The sequence below is a fragment of the Diabrotica virgifera genome, chromosome 1 (genome assembly GCF_917563875.1).
Source record: "Diabrotica virgifera virgifera chromosome 1, PGI_DIABVI_V3a".
In the NCBI taxonomy this organism is placed as follows: domain Eukaryota; kingdom Metazoa; phylum Arthropoda; class Insecta; order Coleoptera; family Chrysomelidae; genus Diabrotica; species Diabrotica virgifera.
In genome coordinates, this window is record NC_065443.1 from 83,509,464 (window position 1) to 83,530,487 (window position 21,024).

Here is a 21,024-nt window from a genome sequence, read left to right on the forward strand (position 1 = left end):
TACAGAGCTTGTCTCTTGTCTCCACTGTTCCAGTTTTTGTGCTAAGGCGCCTTCACTATTTCCTATCAACACCACATCATCAACATTCACTAAGCACCAGGGAATGTTACCCTGTAGTTTCGCTGTTATCTGATCCAAAATAATGATAATAAATAAGCCTTGGTGCAATCCTACTTTCACATGAAATTTATCAGTCTCTCCCATACCTGTACTAACACTAGTTGTTACTCCCTCATACATATTATCTCTCACAATCTTTACATTTTCACCAGGAACTCCTTTCTTATTGAGTGCTCATCACAGGATTTCTCGAAGAACTCTATCAAATGCTTTCTCAAGATCAATGAATACTATATAAGCGGTTGTTTCTTTATTCCTGTATTTTTTCATAAACTGCCTTCTTATAATGAAATGTGTTTGGTATGTACGAGGAATTGTTTGGCATATATGATGAAGTAAAGCAAATTAAAGTGAAAGTAAAAAGTAAAGTTAAGAAATAAATTCTCAATGTAGGTGTTCTCCCTTTTAAAATTATTTCAATTATTTTCCCGTTTTAATTCTGCAAAAATACGCGCCAATGCCTTCGTAGTAAAATGACACACTTTAAGGATAATAAAATAAAGTTGATTAAGAAAATTAATATTTGCTCATCTAAATATGCCGTGTCTTTGTTTGTACTTCAAGATAACAACAATGACTGTTAACTACACCTTATACGTGAAACACAATAATTGTGTGTGACGAAGTTAAAATGGTGCTTAAAATCGGTCGTAAGTTTGTTATTGTTCTAGGTAAGTTTCTATTGCATTCTTTATATCTTTATTTTTTATAGGTAAATAAGCGATACACACTGATTCTTATATTAGACCTTGGGCCCACACTTAAATTTATTACCTTTATCCCCCATGACACTTTTTTTATTGTTATTCAGGTCGAGCCGAACAACTTTTCTATTTCTCAAAATTTTCGGGAGGGGGCATTTTGCCCCCTTTGGTGCGTCCGACAACTAGAGTACCCTTCAAAATTTGTCAGACAATATTATCAGTAAATAAAAAGTATTTTGATCAAACAATCATGTAAAAAAATCATCATTTATGACTCCAAAGTGCGCCCCCCTAATGGGGGGCGGCGCACGCATCATAAAGAGTCATAAAATTTATACCCTCACAGCTGATTTTTGCAGGATTGTTTGATAAAATATTTACAATTACAAATAAAAGTTAAAAAACAGCAAAAATCAGCTTCGAGGGTATAAATTTTATGCACCCAAATATAATTTATAAAACACATATTAGTGCAGCCGATATGTGAAACCTTTGTGCATTTAATGATAAAAGCATATAATTTGGACCACATATACTACACATATAAAGGTTCAAATTTAGATACGAGGCCATCTCAGATTTTGCCTTTTACAAAAATGACGGGAATTCAAAATGGCCACTATACATATGTGACTAATAGCATGATAACTTTTGAACGAAAAGTCCGATTTCAACCAAATTTGGTATATAGGTTCTTTTTTTATGTATAAGATTAAGGTCTTGAACCGGAAGAATCGGTTTAACAAAAGTTGTGTTTTTCCTGGTTTTTATGTAAAAATATGTTGTTTTTTTTTAATTCTTTCACCCTGTATATATTAATTCTTCAAAAAGTTAATACCGCCATTGAAAAGAGCGTAAAAATATTTTTTAGTAAATATTTTGAACTGTTTAGTAATGTTAATTACCACTTAATAAATGCATAACGTATCTTCACATATACCTATGTGCGACAGACTCATACAAATATTATAAAAATTATTGTGCATTTAATGGAGGAAGCATATAATTTGGACCACATATACTACACATATAAAGGTTCGAATTTATATATAAGGCCATTTCATATTTTGCCCTTTACAAAAATGGCGGGCATTCAAAATGGCGACTATATATATGTGACTAATAGCACGATAACTTTTGAACGAAAAGTCCGATTTCAGCCAAATTTGGCATCAAGGTTCTTTTATTGATGAATAAGATCGGGGTATTGAACCGGAAGAATCGGCTTACCAAAAGTTGTGTTTTTACTGTTTTTTTTTTTATGTAAAAATATGTTGTTTTTGTTTCAATTCTTTCACCCTGTATATATATTAATTTTTAAAAAAATAATACCGCCATTGAAAGAGAAAAAATATTTTTAAGGTAATATTTTGAACTTTTTAGTTATGTTAATTATCATTTAATAAATGCATAACGTATTTTCACATGTACTTATGTCCAGCAGATTCATTTGAATGCCCGCCATTTTTGTAAAAAACAAAATCGGAGATGGCCTCATATCTAAATTTAAATCTTTGTATGTGTAGTATGTGTTGTCCAAATTATATGCTTCTACCATTAAATGCACAATAATTCTTATATTATTTGCACGAATAACACATAGGTTCATAGGTACATGTGAAGATACGTTATGCATTTATTAATTGGTAATTAACACAATCAATGAGTCTAAAATATTTCTTAAAAAATATTTTTACGCTCTTTTCAACCCGGATATTACCTTTTTAAAAAATTAATATATACAGGGTGAAAGAATTAAAAAAATTAACAACATATTTTTAAATAAAAAATCAGGAAAAACACAACTTCTGGTAAACCGATTCTTCCAGTTCAAGACCTTAATCTTTTACGTCAAAAAAAGAAGCTATATACCAAATTTGGTTGAAATCCGACTTTTCGTTCAAAAGTTATAGTGCTACTAGTCACATATGTATAGTCGCCATTTTAAACGCCCGCCATTTTTGCAAAAGGCAAAATCTGAGGTGGCCTCATATCTAAATTTGAACCTTTGTATCTGTAGCATATGTGATCCAAATTATATGCTTCTACGATTAAATGCACAATAATTCTTATAATATTTGCACGAATCTGCCGCACATCGCTACATGTGAAGATAAGTTATGCATTTATTAAATGGTAATTAACATAACTAAAAAGTTCAAAATATTTCCTAAAAAATATTTTTACGCTCTTTTCAATGGCGGTGGTAACTTTTTGAAGAATTAACATATACAGAGTGAAAGAATTGAAAAAAAAACAACATATTTTTACATAAAAAATCAGGAAAACACACCTTCTGGTAAACAGATTTTTCCGGTTCAAGAGCTCAATCTTATACACCAAAAATAGAACCCATATACCAAATCTGGTTGAAGTTGGACTTTTAGTTCAAAAGTTATCGTGCTTTTAGTCACATATGTATCGTTGCCATTTTGAATGCCCGCCATTTTTGTAAAAGGTAAAATGTGAGATGGCCTCGTATCTAATTTTGAACCTTTATATGTGTAGTATGTGTGGTCCAAATTATATGCTTCTACCATTAATAGACTAGGAGCCGCTATAGGTGAAATTTCTTAATCATTTTAGGCACGACGGGACCCTATAAGTTAAATAGTAGAACCTAAAAGAAAACGTTTGAGCACTGTGCCGTCACTTTTCAGTGGCACATGCGTCGACAGTGGCGCATCAAACTTTCCTTTTATGGACGGGATACATAAATTTAAAAATACCCTCCCTTATTACCAGAATTTAATTTTTTTCATTTTTTTAAGTTCTATGTGATTAAGACATAAGATTCATCGTAATTTTAACCCACCACCCCCTTCCCCCTGCCCCCACCATCATAAACTTTATTTTTCGATTTTATTTTTTTTTGTGGGATGCAATCAATTTTAAAATTTCAAAAAATTCACAAGCATAGTTAAGGCTTTTATAAAACACGTCTATTTTTTATAGACCTGTAGGTTGAGTGTACATAACCTCAAAAAAGTTTTAAATTTTTTTTTTGGAAAAAAGTATATAACTTTTTTTTGGGGACAGCTGCAGATCTAATTTTTTCTTAGTCTTGTGTATTTTATCAAACACTATATTTCTAATTTTTTTCAGATTTTTCTGTAACGCTGGTCACCTTTAAAAATCCAAAAAACTGTTTTTTAATAGGTTTTGGGGGGTTTGAACGTGTTTTTCTGATTTTTAAATATTCTAAAGGACTCACTTACTTAAAGTTACATATAACCTATAAAAAGAAAATTGATTTGATATATTATGAAGTCTATAAAATAGGGAAAATCCCCCAAAACCCCCCAAAAAACAGTTTTTCGGATTTTTGAAGGTGGGGAGCCTTACAGAAAAATCTGAAAAAAATTAAAAATATAGTGTTTGATAAAAAACACAAAATTAAGAAAAAATTAGACCTGTAGCTATTCCTCAAAAAAAGTTATACGCTTTTTTGAAAAAATTTTTTTTTTTATTTTTTGAGGTTTTGTACACTCTGCCTATGGGTCTATAAAAAATAGGCATGTTTTATAAAATCCTCAGTTATGCTTGTGAATTTTTTGAAATTTTAAAATTGATTGCATCCCACCAAAAAAAATAAGAACGAAAAATGAAGTTTTTGATGGTGGGGGTAGGGGGAAGGGGGTGGTGGCTTAAAATTACGCTGAATTTTATGTGTTAATCACATAGAACTTAAAAAAATAAAAAAAAATAATTCTGTTAGTAAGGGAGGGTAACTTTTAATTTATTTATCCCGTCCAGAAGTGGAAAGTTTGATGCGCCACTGTCGACGCATGTGCCACTGAAAAGTGACGGCACAGTGTTCAAACGTTTTCTTTTAGGTTCTACTATTTAAGTTATAGGGTCCCATCGTGCCTAAAATGATTAAGAAATTTCACCTATAGCGGCTCTTGTCTATAAATGCACAATTCTTATAATATTTGCACGAATCTGCCGCACTATATTATTCACACAAAGTTGGAATGTGTATGTATATGCGTTTGTTTCTCGAAAAACAGATTTAAATTGACGTTATCATAAGCAACTGAAATATCAAGAAATATGGTAGATAGAGAATTATTATTTGAGTAAGATAACTGTATATCAGTTGATAATTGCGAAAGACAGTCAATACTTCCTCTATTATTCCGGAAGCTACACTGAAACACTGAAAAAATATTTTTCACACACAACATTGTTGAGTTGATAATGCCGATTTGGAAACATTCTGAAAGTGTTTTTTGTGTGGCTTGTTTAAGTTCAATATTATGCGGGATTAAGAGCGTAGACGAAAAATTTCGGCCAATGCTTTTCAAAAGCATTAATTTTTTTATATTATATTTTCAGAGCCTATTTTACTTCAAATCAGACCCGAGGCACTACACAATTTTCGGGCCCCTAAATATAATTTAACAATACAGTAAAACCTCGATATAACGGACTAATTGGGGGGACGGGGCGTCCGTTAACGACGAAAGTCCGTTATATAAAAATAGGTTTAAAATAAATCAACAAACTTTTTTTAAGTTTTGTCTGCAATTTTGATGTTTGTACTGTTTGTTTATAATTAGAAATGTGTCCGCATTATGCTATAATAAAAAGTTTATTGAAATTCTTTGTAAAATACAGAGACATTTTTAATTTTTTTCACATTTGACCGGATTTTCTTGTCCGTTATATCCAAAGTCCGTTAAATAGAGGTCCGTTATATCGAGGTTTTACTGTAATAATAACTTTTTTTAAAATGTATTAATTATTATTTAATAGAAATATGTTACAAAAGAAAATAAATTTTTTATTAACAATAAATAAAATTTATATTTAAACATCGTTTAAGGGTATAGGCGCAAACTTTCGGTTTCAATGCTATTTAAATACATTCATTTTTTTTTCCGAAGCCTGAGAAAACTTTTGAAAAATTTAAACGCAGAATAAAAGATTACGTTATTAGCGAGGGCCGAAAGTACCTGAAATTTTCGATAATGTTTATTTTAATAAGTTACAGGGATGAAAAAAAGAGAAAATTGAATGTGATTTTTAATTTTAAATACATATCTTATTCAAAAAAAACTTTTTATTTATTCTAAGGGATATTCGGCCCCCGGTAATAATGTAATCTTTCATTGTGTGTCTATTTTTTTTTTAAATATTATGGTAGGGGAGCCCAGCGGGGATTTTTGCAGTTACTCGAGCGCGTCAGATTATCATATGGGGAGAAACCTAGTACCTTGCAGATGTACCTCTACCATATATTGGCTCTTAACACAGGGAAGTTCGTTAAGGGGGGCCGAAAAAAAAAATCTATCCTTAAAAATACTCGAAATTGTCAGATTAAGGTAAGGTAATTTAAGTGCATGCAAAAGAGTGTATACTTAAAAAATCTGACGATTTGAGCCGAGCGTAAGGAAATGGGTGAGTCCCAAAGTTTCACAAGAAAAAAGCAAATATTTCGCGAAAGGAATGACATATCGTAAAACTAAAAAATACGTGCTCAATATTTTTTTAAAATCTGTCGAATGATACCAAACACGACTTCCCACGGAGAGGGGTGAGAGGTAAATTTAATATTTTAAATACGAATCCCGCGATATTTCGCGAAATAAACATCATATCGAAAAACTGTAAAATACACTTATTTAATACTTTTGAAAAATCTATCGAATGGTATTAAACACGACCCCCACGGAGGTGGTGTGGGGATTACTTTAAAATCTTAAATAGGAGCCCCCATTTTTATTGCAGATTTGGATTTCTTACGAAAGGATAACTTTTATTCGAAACAATTTTTCGAATTATGCACAGATGGCGTTATAATCTGAAAAAAACGATTGTTGGAAATGGAAAATTAAATTAAAAAATGGCAAGCGCCCACTAAAATGGAAAACTTTACTTAACTTTTTTTGGTTTTAGGACCTAATAATCACAACCCAATAGGTCCCCATAACGCTAGAGTAACTGCACATTTAGCACACTTTGCTCCCCTACTAGGTATTAGTTTTTTGAGGATTCGAAAAAATGAATGCATTTAAAAAACATTGAAGCCGAAAGTTTGCGTCTATCCACTTAATTATAACTCTTATGGTTATCATTTATCATTGCCGGTTCGTAAAATGAAAGAATTTTAAAAATTTGTTTTGTTATTGTAATAAACATGTTTTGTTTGGTGATCTTTCCGGGTCACATTCAAATACGGGCCCGAGGTAGGTGCCTCACGGGCCTAGTGGTAAAATAGGCCCTGTATATTTTTGGCAAATTTAAACGCAGAATGAAAGATTACATTATTACCGAGGGCCGAAATTTGCTTAGAATAAACAAAAATTTCTTTTGGAATGAGATATTTGACATTAAAAATCACACTAAATTTTCTCTTTTTTTCACCCCTGTAACCTATTGTGCGATCTTTGACGTTCACATCTTAACGTAGGGGCTGGTTCTTTTTTTATAAAGGCGATTTGACACCGGGTCCATAAAAAACTTAAACTTGAGCAAAAAAGTACAAAATAATTAAACGAGTCGCAAAGAGGTCCACTTACCATTTTAATCCTTCCAACTGGTCTTCAGAGGGCCCCAACAATTACGTACACCAAGTCCATATATAAAAAACCTTAAAAGCTAGGCTTTAAAACACCGGAATACTAGCTTAGCCGTAGTTGACTAGCAACTGACTTCTTTGCCTTTTTCACGAACACAAGGCTTCAGTTTTTGTGCTATCAAGTAAACCTCTTTTATATCGCGATAGAAAAGCAACAAAAGGTAAGATAGAAGATGTACGTTTGGGAAACATGGCAAGACAAAGACAGAAGGATTTTGAAAAAATGATGTGTTATTTGGCCTTAAAAGCTATAATAAGGGCCGGCGTAGCTAAGCGGTAGTGTGCTTGGCTCGTGTGCTGGTAGGCCTGAGTTCAAATACTATTGCCGGCAAGAACAACTAGACATTTTTAAAATATTTATAGGCCCCAGGTCGACTCAGCCTGAATGAGTACCTTGGGTAAAACCAGTGCTAATAATAGGCGGTTGAAGCGTAGCACTGGCCCTGTTACCTTCCTTTTATACCGTAGGCCCTAGATATAGCAGACTACCCTGCTATACTCCCAAAGCCACGTGAGCGGTATAAAACGGGGGACTATTATTTATTAAAAGCTATAATAAAGCAGCTTTATTAATAGCAACTAATAAATAAGTAAGATAATTATAGTGTTTTAAGGAAAAAATACAGTAAAGAAAAGCTATACCTAGATATAAGTAATGAAATAATATAGATTATTCAATATTCACCAAACTCACCAATCAAAAGAAAAGACAACAGTGTTAATTATTTTAGAAAAATAGATATGTAAGAAGTTATGATAGGAAAAGAGTTCGAAAGAATAAAGAGAAGTAGAAAAAAAGTCGAACAGATGAGATGGATGAATCTCTAAAAGCATGAATTTAAATATTCCGATTGTAATCATTGAAACTTGGTTAAAAGAAGAGTTTAATCATTTATAGAACCGCTTTTTTAAACAGTTTCTCGTTAACAATAACAATGACACATTTCTTTAAACATTTAGTAGGTATTTTATGTAAAATATTTTTTTATTGTCGTAGTTCTACTCCTGGCACTTTCGCTGGAAGTAGATGCTAGAAGAAAAATTTTACGAGGAAGAAAAACAGTCAACAGAACGTATTTGAGTAAGTAGATATCATTAATATTTTTTATTGTAATCTATTACTATTATTCGGGTCTACCCCAAAATCCCGGCAGCCAAAATCCCGACATCCAAAATCCCGACGGCCAAAATCCCGACACGACAGAATCCCAACACGCCAAAATCTCGACACGTCAGAATCCCAACACGCCAGAATAACGACATACCAAAATCCCGACAAAACAAAAATCAAGTCAGATTTTCAAAACTATAATACGTTTTTTGTTTTATTATCTATATTTATATTTATCTTATATATTATGCATATATTTTTGTTACGTTACAGTATTATTTCAAACATGAAATATAAATAATTACATTTATTTCTGGTTTTTTGTTTATGGACATCTGTTTTTTATTTTTTGTTACTATGTTGATTTTTTAACCAAGAGGAGTAAACTAAAAAGACAGATTCACACCCAAGAAAGTTACTAGAAAAGTCACCAAATTCATCTTCTTTTTCGTTGATCATATCAGCTTTCGATGATAATCCATACCTATTATATTATACTAGCACATCGCTAAGAGTTCTAAAAACAACTGTTTTTATATAAAAGTAGACTAAAAATCTAAAAATTAAAGGAATAATGCAGAAAACACAAAAATCGCCCATATAATTTATTAACCTATAAAATGACAGAAGTGCCAAAATTTCATAAATGTCATTAGTGTCAAAATTTAATAACAGTGGAGTAAACTTGCCTGCGGTTGGACCAATTAGAAACAAGCATTACGGCGCGGTAAATTTGAATCACTCCTCTTGGTTAAAAAACATAAACAAAAGTATTTACCATAATATGAACTAATTTTCTAAATAAAGTGCTAGGTACATGAATTAATTTATTTTTCTTTTTTTCAGTGGCGCACTGAAAAACTATGTTTCAATATGCAATTGCATCCTTCTAGTTGAAATATTGTGAACTAGAAAGATAATTTAGTCTTGAGCGAAATTCTTATTTTTTGCCATACCTCGTATAAAATTGAAAAAAATTGATATCTTATGATTGCATCTTAGTTTATTGACTATTCAGACATTTTTATAAACAATAACTTTTTTCGCAAAATTAATAATAACGGGGTTATCTTAAGGCTATGGGTACATAATTCGCAAATATTTTACGTGTATCCCTACTTTTTCTGTCTTTACACGGCAAATTACGTGTAGTAAAATTCACACTGGTATTGATATGTAAACATTACTAGAATGTCATTCTACTTGAAAATGTCATCATTAATTTAAAGAGATGGGTTTTGAATGTTCTTGGATAACTGTTATTTTTATAATTGTAAATTATTAATTCAGTTAATAAATGTGATAATTTTTTCACTAACTATGTATTCAGTGATTGTAATAATTTATTTCTACAACAAAGACTAATACTCAATCGAGAAAAGACGAAAAGTGTTAAAATTATTTTTTAATAATATATTGTAATGGACCGCTTACAATTTTGAACATATTTAACAACAAAATACTTGGATCACAGAATAGATTATCCTGATATATTCTCTGCTTCGATCTTCCACAAATAATACACAATAAATAACTTTTTATTAAGTTCACGTCTTAAATCAATTATTTATATATATATATATATATATATATATATATATATATATATATATATATATATATATATATATATATATATATTGATGTGATCTTGATTATTGATATGAGATAATATTCTTATATGTCACTTAATTTAATCAATGTATTAATACTAATCTAATTAATTAACCAGATCACATATCAATATGTTTTCAATCTCAGGGCGAATTATAAATTAATTACTTACTTCCGTGGCTTCTAAATATTTCTTAATGGTTCCTAATCGGGATAGAAAAGAAAAGAGTAAAAAAAAATACACATATGGGTTACAATTATAATTAAAATATTTTTTATTTTATTTAAAAGGCAATAAATGCTTAATATTTGCTATTTCTTATTATTCTTAAACATAACATTTACAAATGGGAATCTTATTTCCTTTTGGTTTTCAATTGAAAGTTTTTATTAACATTTAACTATTAGGAGTTATTAGGAACAACTCTATTTAAGTTTGATGAAGCTTTTCTGATATTATTGCTTATGTTATTCAATTTTTTATGTGGAATTTAATACGAAAAACCCATACATTCATGTCTAAACAAATGAGACTGACCTTTTCCTGGTGAACTGAAAATGTCCTCACACAAGACCCGTTTCCTGCTATCCTTGGCTGCGATCAAACCTCGTCCTGGCTTCCAGTAATGTTCTCCTTTGAAAAACTAGCTCGAATAGCTCTCGTTCCTGCGTCTGTCGTGATGCTGTGTTCTACCTTTCTCGTAACTGCTATCTACTACCGGGACACTCTTGGCTCAAGGAGGTTCTTTTACTCTCGACCTGGCCTACTTCTCGTTCCACGATAGATACTCCACACTCACGGAACTACACCGGCTTTCTCACTCTCCGTACACTACCGTCTACTACTCGACTTCACTTCTCGACAGCTCAAAACATTCTGCTCTCACTTTGTCATCCATTCCCCTACTTTCTAAATATCCCTTCCAGATTCACAAATCAATCTTCCACCACCAACTCTCATTCGTAATATTCCTCAAAACCAATTTTTAATCTTTCTAAATATGCTTAATGGATTTCAAAAGAAAATATTTAATTCCCATTCTAAAATACTTTCTAACTATTTACAAATTTTAATGACCTATTCTCTCTTTCAAATGAGTCTTATTTAGCATAGGCTAATGATCGAAACCTTCCGCGAAAAACGATAATGAACTATCATCTATTTCACTGAGTTTTATTTAGCATAGGCTAATGATCGACCTTCCGAGAAGAACGATAATGGTACGCGTCATTCACTTTGTTTATCTAAGCACATTGTTCCGAGTTTCGTACGCTTATTCTAATCACTTCTTAAAATTAAATATAACAATTTGTTGTATACAGGTTGTTCTAAATTTATATGCCCGAGGTTGAGAAAATTAAAAATATTTTATATTAAAGTGAATTTTGTTTATAATTATCAAATTTTAATTTTTATATCAAATAGAAATATAACAAATCCCCGCCTTGTATTCGATAAAATTTATCTGCATTTTTAAATAAATTTTCTCGAGGCAAAACCAACTCCCTGTATATTTCCTTACTTTAATCTACGTCTTATATCCTAACTTACTAGCTACTTCATGTAATTCTGTCTTTTATTCGTGATATTTGTATACATCGTGAATATTATAAATTCCTCGGATCTTTTCCGAGTTCCTGTGCCTCAACTCATAACTATTTATCCCATTTTCATTATTCACGATGTACGGGCCTTCGAAAACAGGCATCAACTTTGCGCAAATGCCCCCAGGAAGATTTGATACTCGTAATGCCCTCACGAGTACTTTTTCACCCTTTTGGAAAGTCACTGGTCTTCTTTTTCTATTTTGTTCCTGTCTTTGGATATATTTTTCGTTGCTTCGCCGTAATCTTCTCTGTACGGTTTCAATCACCTGTTGATATTCTTTTGGCTCTTGGTCTTCCCATGGCCTTATCGGCAATACACCCTTCATGATGTATTCTGGGGTCTCTTTTGTTACTGTGCTCGGAATTGTATTTAGATACCTTTCTATTTCCGCCATTTTCCTGTCCCAGTGGCGATGTTGACCATCTGTTGCAATGCGAAGAAATTTCGTCACTTCCTGTATGAATCGTTCCGAAGGATTACTCTGTGGATGCCTGATGCTGACAAAATTTGTCTCTATTCCTCGTTCTCGAAGTTGTCCCTTGAAACGATCATTTCGGAAATACGTTGCATTGTCCAGTAGGATCTTTTTTGGTGTTCCTACTATGGCTATAAAATTGTCGATTTTTCTTAATATTTCCTCCCCCTTTGTGTTGCGGCAACTATATAATTTTACGTATTTTGAAAACACATCCACCATTACCAGAATATGTTTGTTCCTTTTAGTGGTCATAATTAGATCGCTTAACATATCTATTGCTACAATGTCTAGTTTGTTTCGGGCTTCAATATTTTTGGCAACATTTTCGTTTTTGAAATTCCGACTCTTATATTTTTGACATACATCGCACTTCTGGGTAATTTCCTTTGCAATGCGGTAATCCTGTCGGCTGATGTAATTTTCCCTAAAAACGAGCCAAACTTTTCTGCTACCGATATGCCCATTGTCCTCATGTAATTTCTTTATTATCTTTTCGGCCAATGTCTGTGTCACTAAATATAGTTCCTTTCCGTCTATTCTCTTAAAATATATGTCATTTTCTACTTCCGCTCTTCTTTTCTCTCTTTCCTCTAGGTCTTCTTGGTTTGTCCTTATCTCATTTAACGAATATATCCCTTCTTCTTGTATTAATCTATTTAGTCCCACCTGTAGAGTAATTGTTTCCTTTTTTCCCGTGTCCTCATCCCGTGTTAGAGCGTCGGCTATTATGTTGTCTTTTCCTTTTATATATCGGAACTCAAAATCATACTCCTGTAATAATAGAATGCCTCTATGTATTCTATTATTTACTAATCTATTCTTCATGATATGTACTAAAGCTGCATGGTCTGTTTCGATTGTGAATTTTGCTCCCAATAAGTAAAACCTCAATTTGTTTACGCAATATAGTACACTGGCAAACTCCAATTCTGTAACACTATATTTTCTCTCATGTGTTTTAGTCACTCGCGATATAAAACATATCGGCACTTCTTGGTCGTTTTGTATTTGAGACAGAACTCCTGCAAATTTTTGTATGGACGCATCAGTTCGGAGTATAAAAGGTAAATTGTAAATGGGGTGGTATATTTTCGTTCCTTTTGCGAATTCTCGTTTTAATGTTTCGAAAGCTTCCTCCTGTTCTTCTTTCCAATTCCATTTTATTCCTTTTTTAAGCAACTTTATCAGAGGGATTTCCTTTTGGCTCAAATCGGGAATCAGTTTTTTAAAATAATTAATCGTGCCAAGAAAACCTCTCAATGTTTTCAAATTCGTTGGTCTTGGGTATTCATCTATGAGCTTGACTCTGTCTTCGGATAATCTTACTGTTTTGGTGTCCAATTGAAAACCCAAATAAATGACTTCTTTTTGAAAAAATTGACATTTTTCAATGTTTAATTTCAATCCCGCTGTGTCCAATTCTTCCAGAATTATTTCTATGTGTTTCAGATGACTCTGAGTATCTTGTGAAAAAATTAATAAATCATCGATATAATGAACTATGAAATCTTCGTGGCGATTCAAAATGGTATGTAGAGCTCGGACGAGTGCAGCACAAGCACTCTGCAATCCAAACGGCACTACCTTAAACCGGTAGACAATACCATCAATAGAAAAAGCGGTGTAGTTTCTACACTTTTCAGCTAACGGTATCAACCAAAAACTGTGTTTTAAGTCAATTTTCGAAAATATGTGTGACCCGGTGATTCTTCCAAAAATGGCCTCGATGTTTAGAGGTGATTCATATTGTGATACAGTGTGCTGGTTGATATTCCTGGCATCTAAACATAATCTCAATTCTCCACTGCTTTTCTTTACTATCACAATCGGGTTAACATACGGTGAATCACATCTTTCGATGATTTGATCTTCCAACATTTTATTTATTTCTTCTTTCACCTCTTGTCGATACTTGTATGGAATCGGGTAAGTCTTTGATCGAAAATTTCCCAAGTTTTTCACCTCAAATGAATGTTCGTACTTTTTAGCCACTCTGTTTTCCTCATTGATCAAATTTTCGTAGTTTCTTAACATCAACCGCAATTCTTTTTCTTTCCCTTCTCCACATATCAATTTTCTGTCTTTTTTCTCAGATTCTTCACACATGTTTACCGTGCATTCTGCATCCTCGTTTGCATATACCTCCTCTTCAAATACCACTGTTTCAATCATATTCTTTTCACTTTCATTTTTTAGCTTTATTTCTTCTTCTCCTGAGCCCGTCTCTTCTTTTGAGGAATCCCAGGTTTCCTTTGTTTCTGATACTCTCAAATTTTCTTCTTCTGGGCTCAACTCTTCTTTTGAGGAGCCACAGGTTTCATTTTCTTTTATCTTTTTCTGACCTTTTCTCCTTTTTCTTCTTTGTCCTTGCTTCGCTGCCAAATTCATTTCCACTGTTTGTTCTTTACCTGATTCGTCCGTATTTTGTTTCTCATGTTCCTTGTCCTGTTCTTTTTCTTTTTCTTCTGTTAGTTTCATCGTATTATTTTTAAAATCTATCACTACATGTTTTTCTGCCAATTCGTCCACTCCTACTATCATGTCATGTGACATGTTTGGCATTATTACACATTGTAGTGCATACATATTCTTGCCCAGTCGTACCATTACTCGTATGCCTTCATTTATAGTTGCCAATGTCCGTTTGTTTGCGCCCACTAAATTTACCCTAGGTATTTTATAAATTAAATTTGTTAAGTTAACTTCTTCTATTAGTTTTCTGTTGACCAATGTTATTTCAGATCCAGTGTCTATCATAATTTTAATTGGTTTCTCGTTGATAAATCCATCCACAAATTTTAAATTAACTCCATTTTTCTTTTCGTTGTTTCCTGCCAATTTAATAAACTCCTTGGGGTGACAAAAGATTCCTGTTTGATTTTTGGTTTTTAGTGAGTGCCGTCGTGAAAAGACGCCGGTTGCTCATCGTTGTTTATATTTTCGTCATAATGTCTCTCTCCGTCATATTCATCTGTCTGGGTATTATTTACTTCTCTTCTATTTTCTCTTGGTCTGTCGGATCTGTTTCGGTTTTCTCGATATCCCTGTTCATTTTGTCTACCATTATTTCTGTTTTCTTGATTTGAGCGTGTGGTGTTTCTATTCTGGTATTCTCGATTTCTGTCCTCATTCCATTGCCTATTTCTTTGTTCATAATTTCCTCTTCCGTTGTCTCTATTTTCGTTTTCCCTTCTGGGATTAAAATCTCGTCTTGTATAGTCCCTCCTATTTTGATTTCTATCTCTGTAATCTTGTGTTTCTCGGGGCCTGTAATCTTCTCGCGACCTTCTTGATTTTCTTTCTCTTAGACGTGATTCTCTTATTTGTAGGAATTGGCATAAACTATCTATGTCTTTGTAATTTTGCAATGTGATATGGTCTTCCAGCGTCTCCTCGAAATGTCTTGCAATCAGTTCGACTAATTGTTCCGATGAGTAATTATATTGTACATGTTTTGCATTATTGTAAATTTGCAAAGCATATGTCCTTTCTGATACACCCATCCTATCATTGTATTTCCCATTTTGCAATTCCTTGTTAATTTCCAATTGTTGGACTTTTCCCCAGAAATAATTCAAAAATTTTTGTTCAAATTGTTGCCAATTGCCGAATTCTTCTTCTTTACTATCGAACCATAGGCTTGCTTCATATTTGAGATGGTTTCTGATAGTTTATTTTGCTGTTTCGAAATTTCCGATGTGTTGTATTTTCTTTTTCAGGCTATTTATGAACGGCACTGGGTGTAATCTTCTTACATCCCCGCCAAACCTTATTTTCACGTCATCTGTGCTATGTATAACCATTTCTCTTCTTTCTCCTACATTTTGTTGCGTCCGGTTTTCGGTGACTTGTTTTTCTATTTCTGTGATTCTTTTTTCCACTTCTTCTCTGTCTACTTGAATAGCATTTTCCAACTTATTTTCCAAATTTTCTATTTCCTTTTTCTGGCAATTCGTTATTTCTTTTATTTTGCTTTTGATTTCTTTAATCTCTGTCTCTTGTTGTCCCATATCGTTCTTGATCATTGTCAAACATCCTTTTACTTCCTTTTCATACTTTCCTATGCGTTCCTCCATTTTCTTGTTGTTCTCTTCTATTGCTTGTTTCATTTTTTGTTGTGTTTCATCCATTTTTTGATCCAATTTTTGTTGTGTTTCATCCATTTTTCGATCCACTTTTCGTTGATTGTCATCCAGTTTTTGTGACTGGAGTTGCATCAGTTGTAATAGTTTATCTATTCCTGATAATTCTTGCTGTTCTGATGCCATGATTGTCGTGTCTAAAATCTCTTCTTGGTCTGACTGTTCTTTTTGTTTTTTGTTGTCTTTGCTTTGGCTTCTTGTCACAGAAATTTGTTTTCAAAAAGTACTATCCCCGCCAAATATGAAATTTTACTAGTATGTTACCAAGACGACTTTTTCTCACCCAAATATTATAAATTGTCAATAAATATATCAAATGTAAATATCGTAAAAATAAAATATTAAATCAGTTATGTAAAATTTGTACCTAAAGAGATCTAAAATTTTATGTTGTCAAATGTAAGTATCTCACTTTTTACCACAGGCATATAAATTTTCAAATACCGGCTTTACTCTTTCTATCCTTCAAATTTGCCACTAGAAATACTTTACAATGCTTTCCACGTTGGACGACAGTTGATGTGATCTTGATTATTGATATGAGATAATATTCTTATATGTCACTTAATTTAATCAATGTATTAATACTAATATAATTAATTAACCAGATCACATATCAATATGTTTTCAATCTCAGGGCGAATTATAAATTAATTACTTACTTCCGTGGCTTCTAAATATTTCTTAATGGTTCCTAATCGGGATAGAAAAGAAAAGAGTAAAAAAAAATACACATATGGGTTACAATTATAATTAAAATATTTTTTATTTTATTTAAAAGGCAATCAATGCTTAATATTTGCTATTTCTTATTATTCTTAAACATAACATTTACAAATGGGAATCTTATTTCCTTTTGGTTTTCAATTGAAAGTTTTTATTAACATTTAACTATTAGGAGTTATTAGGAACAACTCTATTTAAGTTTGATGAAGCTTTTCTGATATTATTGCTTATGTTATTCAATTTTTTATGTGGAATTTAATACGAAAAACCATACATTCATGTCCAAACAAATGAGACTGACCTTTTCCTGGTGAACTGAAAATGTCCTCACACAAGACCCGTTTCCTGCTATCCTTGGCTGCGATCAAACCTCGTCCTGGCTTCCAGTAATGTTCTCCTTTGAAAAACTAGCTCGAATAGCTCTCGTTCCTGCGTCTGTCGTGATGCTGTGTTCTACCTTTCTCGAAACTGCTATCAGCTACCGGGACACTCTTGGCTCAAGGAGGTTCTTTTACTCTCGACCTGGCCTACTTCTCGTTCCACGATAGATACTCCACACTCACGGAACTACACCGGCTTTCTCACTCTCCGTACACTACCGTCTACTACTCGACTTCACTTCTCGACAGCTCAAAACATTCTGCTCTCACTTTGTCATCCATTCCCCTACTTTCTAAATATCCCTTCCAGATTCACAAATCAATCTTCCACCACCAACTCTCATTCGTAATATTCCTCAAAACCAATTTTTAATCTTTCTAAATATGCTTAATGGATTTCAAAAGAAAATATTTAATTCCCATTCTAAAATACTTTCTAACTATTTACAAATTTTAATGACCTATTCTCTCTTTCAAATGAGTCTTATTTAGCATAGGCTAATGATCGAAACCTTCCGCGAAAAACGATAATGAACTATCATCTATTTCACTGAGTTTTATTTAGCATAGGCTAATGATCGACCTTCCGAGAAGAACGATAATGGTACGCGTCATTCACTTTGTTTATCTAAGCACATTGTTCCGAGTTTCGTACGCTTATTCTAATCACTTCTTAAAATTAAATATAACAATTTGTTGTATACAGGTTGTTCTAAATTTATATGCCCGAGGTTGAGAAAATTAAAAATATTTTATATTAAAGTGAATTTTGTTTATAATTATCAAATTTTAATTTTTATATCAAATAGAAATATAACAATATATATCAATAATATTTAATCAATAACTCAACATATTCCCGATGCAATGTCAAATATTTAAAATTGTCACTGAGTGTCAGTGTCTGACTGACAATATATGCTGACAATATTATATTCGGCTGAGTGCGTTGCAAGACAAAGATAGATTTGGAAAATATTACCACGGCATTGTGTACATTTTTTTCGAATCCTGAAAAAACCAATAAATATTTTTGAAAAATTTAAACGCAGAATGAAAGACTAAATTATTACCGAGGGCCGAAAGTCCCTTAGAATAAATAAAAAGTTTATTTTGAATGATATATTTGAAATTAAAAATCACACTAAATTTTCTCTTAGTTTTTCACCCCTGTAACTTACTAAAATAAACATTATAGAAGTTCTCAGGGACTTTCGGCCCTCGCTAATAACGTAATCTTTCATTCTGCGTTTAAATTTTTCAAAAATACTTATTAGTTTTCTCAGGATTCGAAAAAAATGAATCCCCATTTGAATAGCATTGCAGCCGAAAATACGTACCGATCCTCTTAAATAAAAATGATGTTGGGTATCCGTAATTTGAGGAAGATTTTCAATTTTTTTTTCAAGTAGAAGAGTATAAATGCATATTATAACATAATTTTTAATTACAAACAACTTTTCTTAATAACAATTTTTGATATTATGAAATATAAAGGCACTTTACTCTTGAGCGAAATTCATATTTTTGGACATACCTCGTATATTATTGATAAAATTTGATATCTGATGATTGCATTTTAGGTTTTAGACTATACAGAGCACTTTATGAAGAATAACTTTTTTTCGTAAAATTGATATTAAATAAGTTTCCCATATGGTTCCAAGTTACGCACACACTGTATGTATAGTTACTTTCATATAATAGATGTTATTAAGTCACTTACAACCGTCCATTTCCATAAGTATAGCTTTTTCATTATAAAATGAAGTGTTTAATAATTTTCTCTTTTAAAATACTTACAGTCGGAAAAATGAAAGAATACCCATGAACGAACATATAAAACACGAATATTGAATGGGTTGCATATGTGAGTCCATATTAAATGTAGTAATGAAACACAGACTTACTCACAATCATTTAATTATACTTTGACGACCGGTTTCGATCTCTACATTATTCAGATCATCTTCAGGTCGGCGTTACAAGTAGTTAAATGCTACAATTAAAGACAACCAGAGTCAGAACATTGTCTGGTTGCACAGATGCTAATAGAAAGCCAAATTTGAAAATTTTTGAAATAAAGGTTTGCAACTGTTGACATTTCAGAAATTCGATACATACAAATGCACACCTATGAGAAACAGATACTCATAAGCATGTATAAGCACATGGATGCATGCAGTTTATGACTATTTGTTGAGAAAAGGGTAAAACTGTAAAATATTAAAAAACTAATAAAAAATATTAATCAAAATTACATATGCTTCCAAAATTCAAAAAATAATAATAAATAGTAATATTGCTTTGATCCACTTACATGCCGATACAAGGGATGCGTTGCCAGTTCTTTGATAACATGTTTATATGTCCCACTTATGCTAATTGGTTAGCTGGGAGAGGTACAGGGCAAACAGACATGTTACGTAGGTCAAAACATAGTATTTTTTTTAATTTAGTAATTTTTTTTTTAAATTATATATTTTTTTTTTCAAAAAAAAATTTACTATGTTTTGACCTACGTAACATGTCTGTTTGCCCTGTACCTCTCCCAGCTAACCAATTAGCATAAGTTGGACATATAAACATGTTATCAACGAACTGGCAACGCATCCCTTGTATCGGCATGTAAGTGGATCAAAGCAATATTACTATTTATTATTATTTTTTGAATTTTGGAAGCATATGTAATTTTGATTAATATTTTTTATTAGTTTTTTAATATGTTACAGTTTTACCCTTTTCTCAACAAATAGTCATAAACTGCATGCATCCATGTGCTTATACATGCTTATGAGTATCTGTTTCTCATAGGTGTGCATTTGTATGTATCGAATTTCTGAAATGTCAACAGTTGCAAACCTTTATTTAAAAAATTTTCAAATTTGGCTTTCTATTAGCATCTGTGCAACCAGACAATGTTCTAACTCTGGTTTTCTTTAATTGTAGCATTTAACTACTTGTAACGCCGACCTGAAGATGATCTGAATAATGTAGAGATCGAAACCGGTCGTCAAAGTATAATTAAATGATTGTGAGTAAGTCTGTGTTTCATTACTACATTTTTTACATATAAAACACGCTGTATTTTCTTGTCACCGTGTCACAAAGAAAATTGCCCAGCGCAAGTACATGTAATAATAATTATTACATGTACTTGCGCTGGCAAATTTTTTGTATGACACGGTGACAGGAAAATACAGCGTGTTTTATATGTTCGTTCATGGGTATTCTTTTATTTTTCCTACTGTACATAAGAATAAATTAGTACCCTTACTTTTAGTAGGTAATTAATTTTTCAATTTCAATGCTCTATACAGTATGGTGCAAATATCTGGAATAAATTCATTATTTCGGAAGCCAGCGATGAAAAATCCTGAAACAGGTCGATTTTAATTTTAAATTATGATTTTTTGACATATATATCATACTAGTGACGTCATCCGTCTGGGAGTGATGATTTAATCGATGATTTTTTTTTAATAAGAATAGGGATCGCGTGCTAGTCCATTTGAAAGGTTATTCAGTTCTCTATTCAGTAATATAAACGTTAA

General features: G+C 32.1%; 1 protein-coding gene across 1 annotated transcript in view; it reads left to right on the top strand.

Moving 5' to 3' along the window:
* The first annotated feature begins 215 nt into the window (after positions 1 to 215).
* LOC114329075 (uncharacterized) overlaps positions 216 to 21,024 on the top strand; it is a 35,003-nt gene continuing 14,194 nt past the window's right edge. Inside the window, exons 1-2 of the mRNA XM_028278089.2 lie at positions 216 to 791; positions 8,408 to 8,491. Of these exons, the coding sequence (XP_028133890.1) occupies positions 752 to 791; positions 8,408 to 8,491 (124 nt within the window). The 5' untranslated portion in view covers positions 216 to 751. The remainder of the gene's footprint in view (positions 792 to 8,407; positions 8,492 to 21,024) is intronic.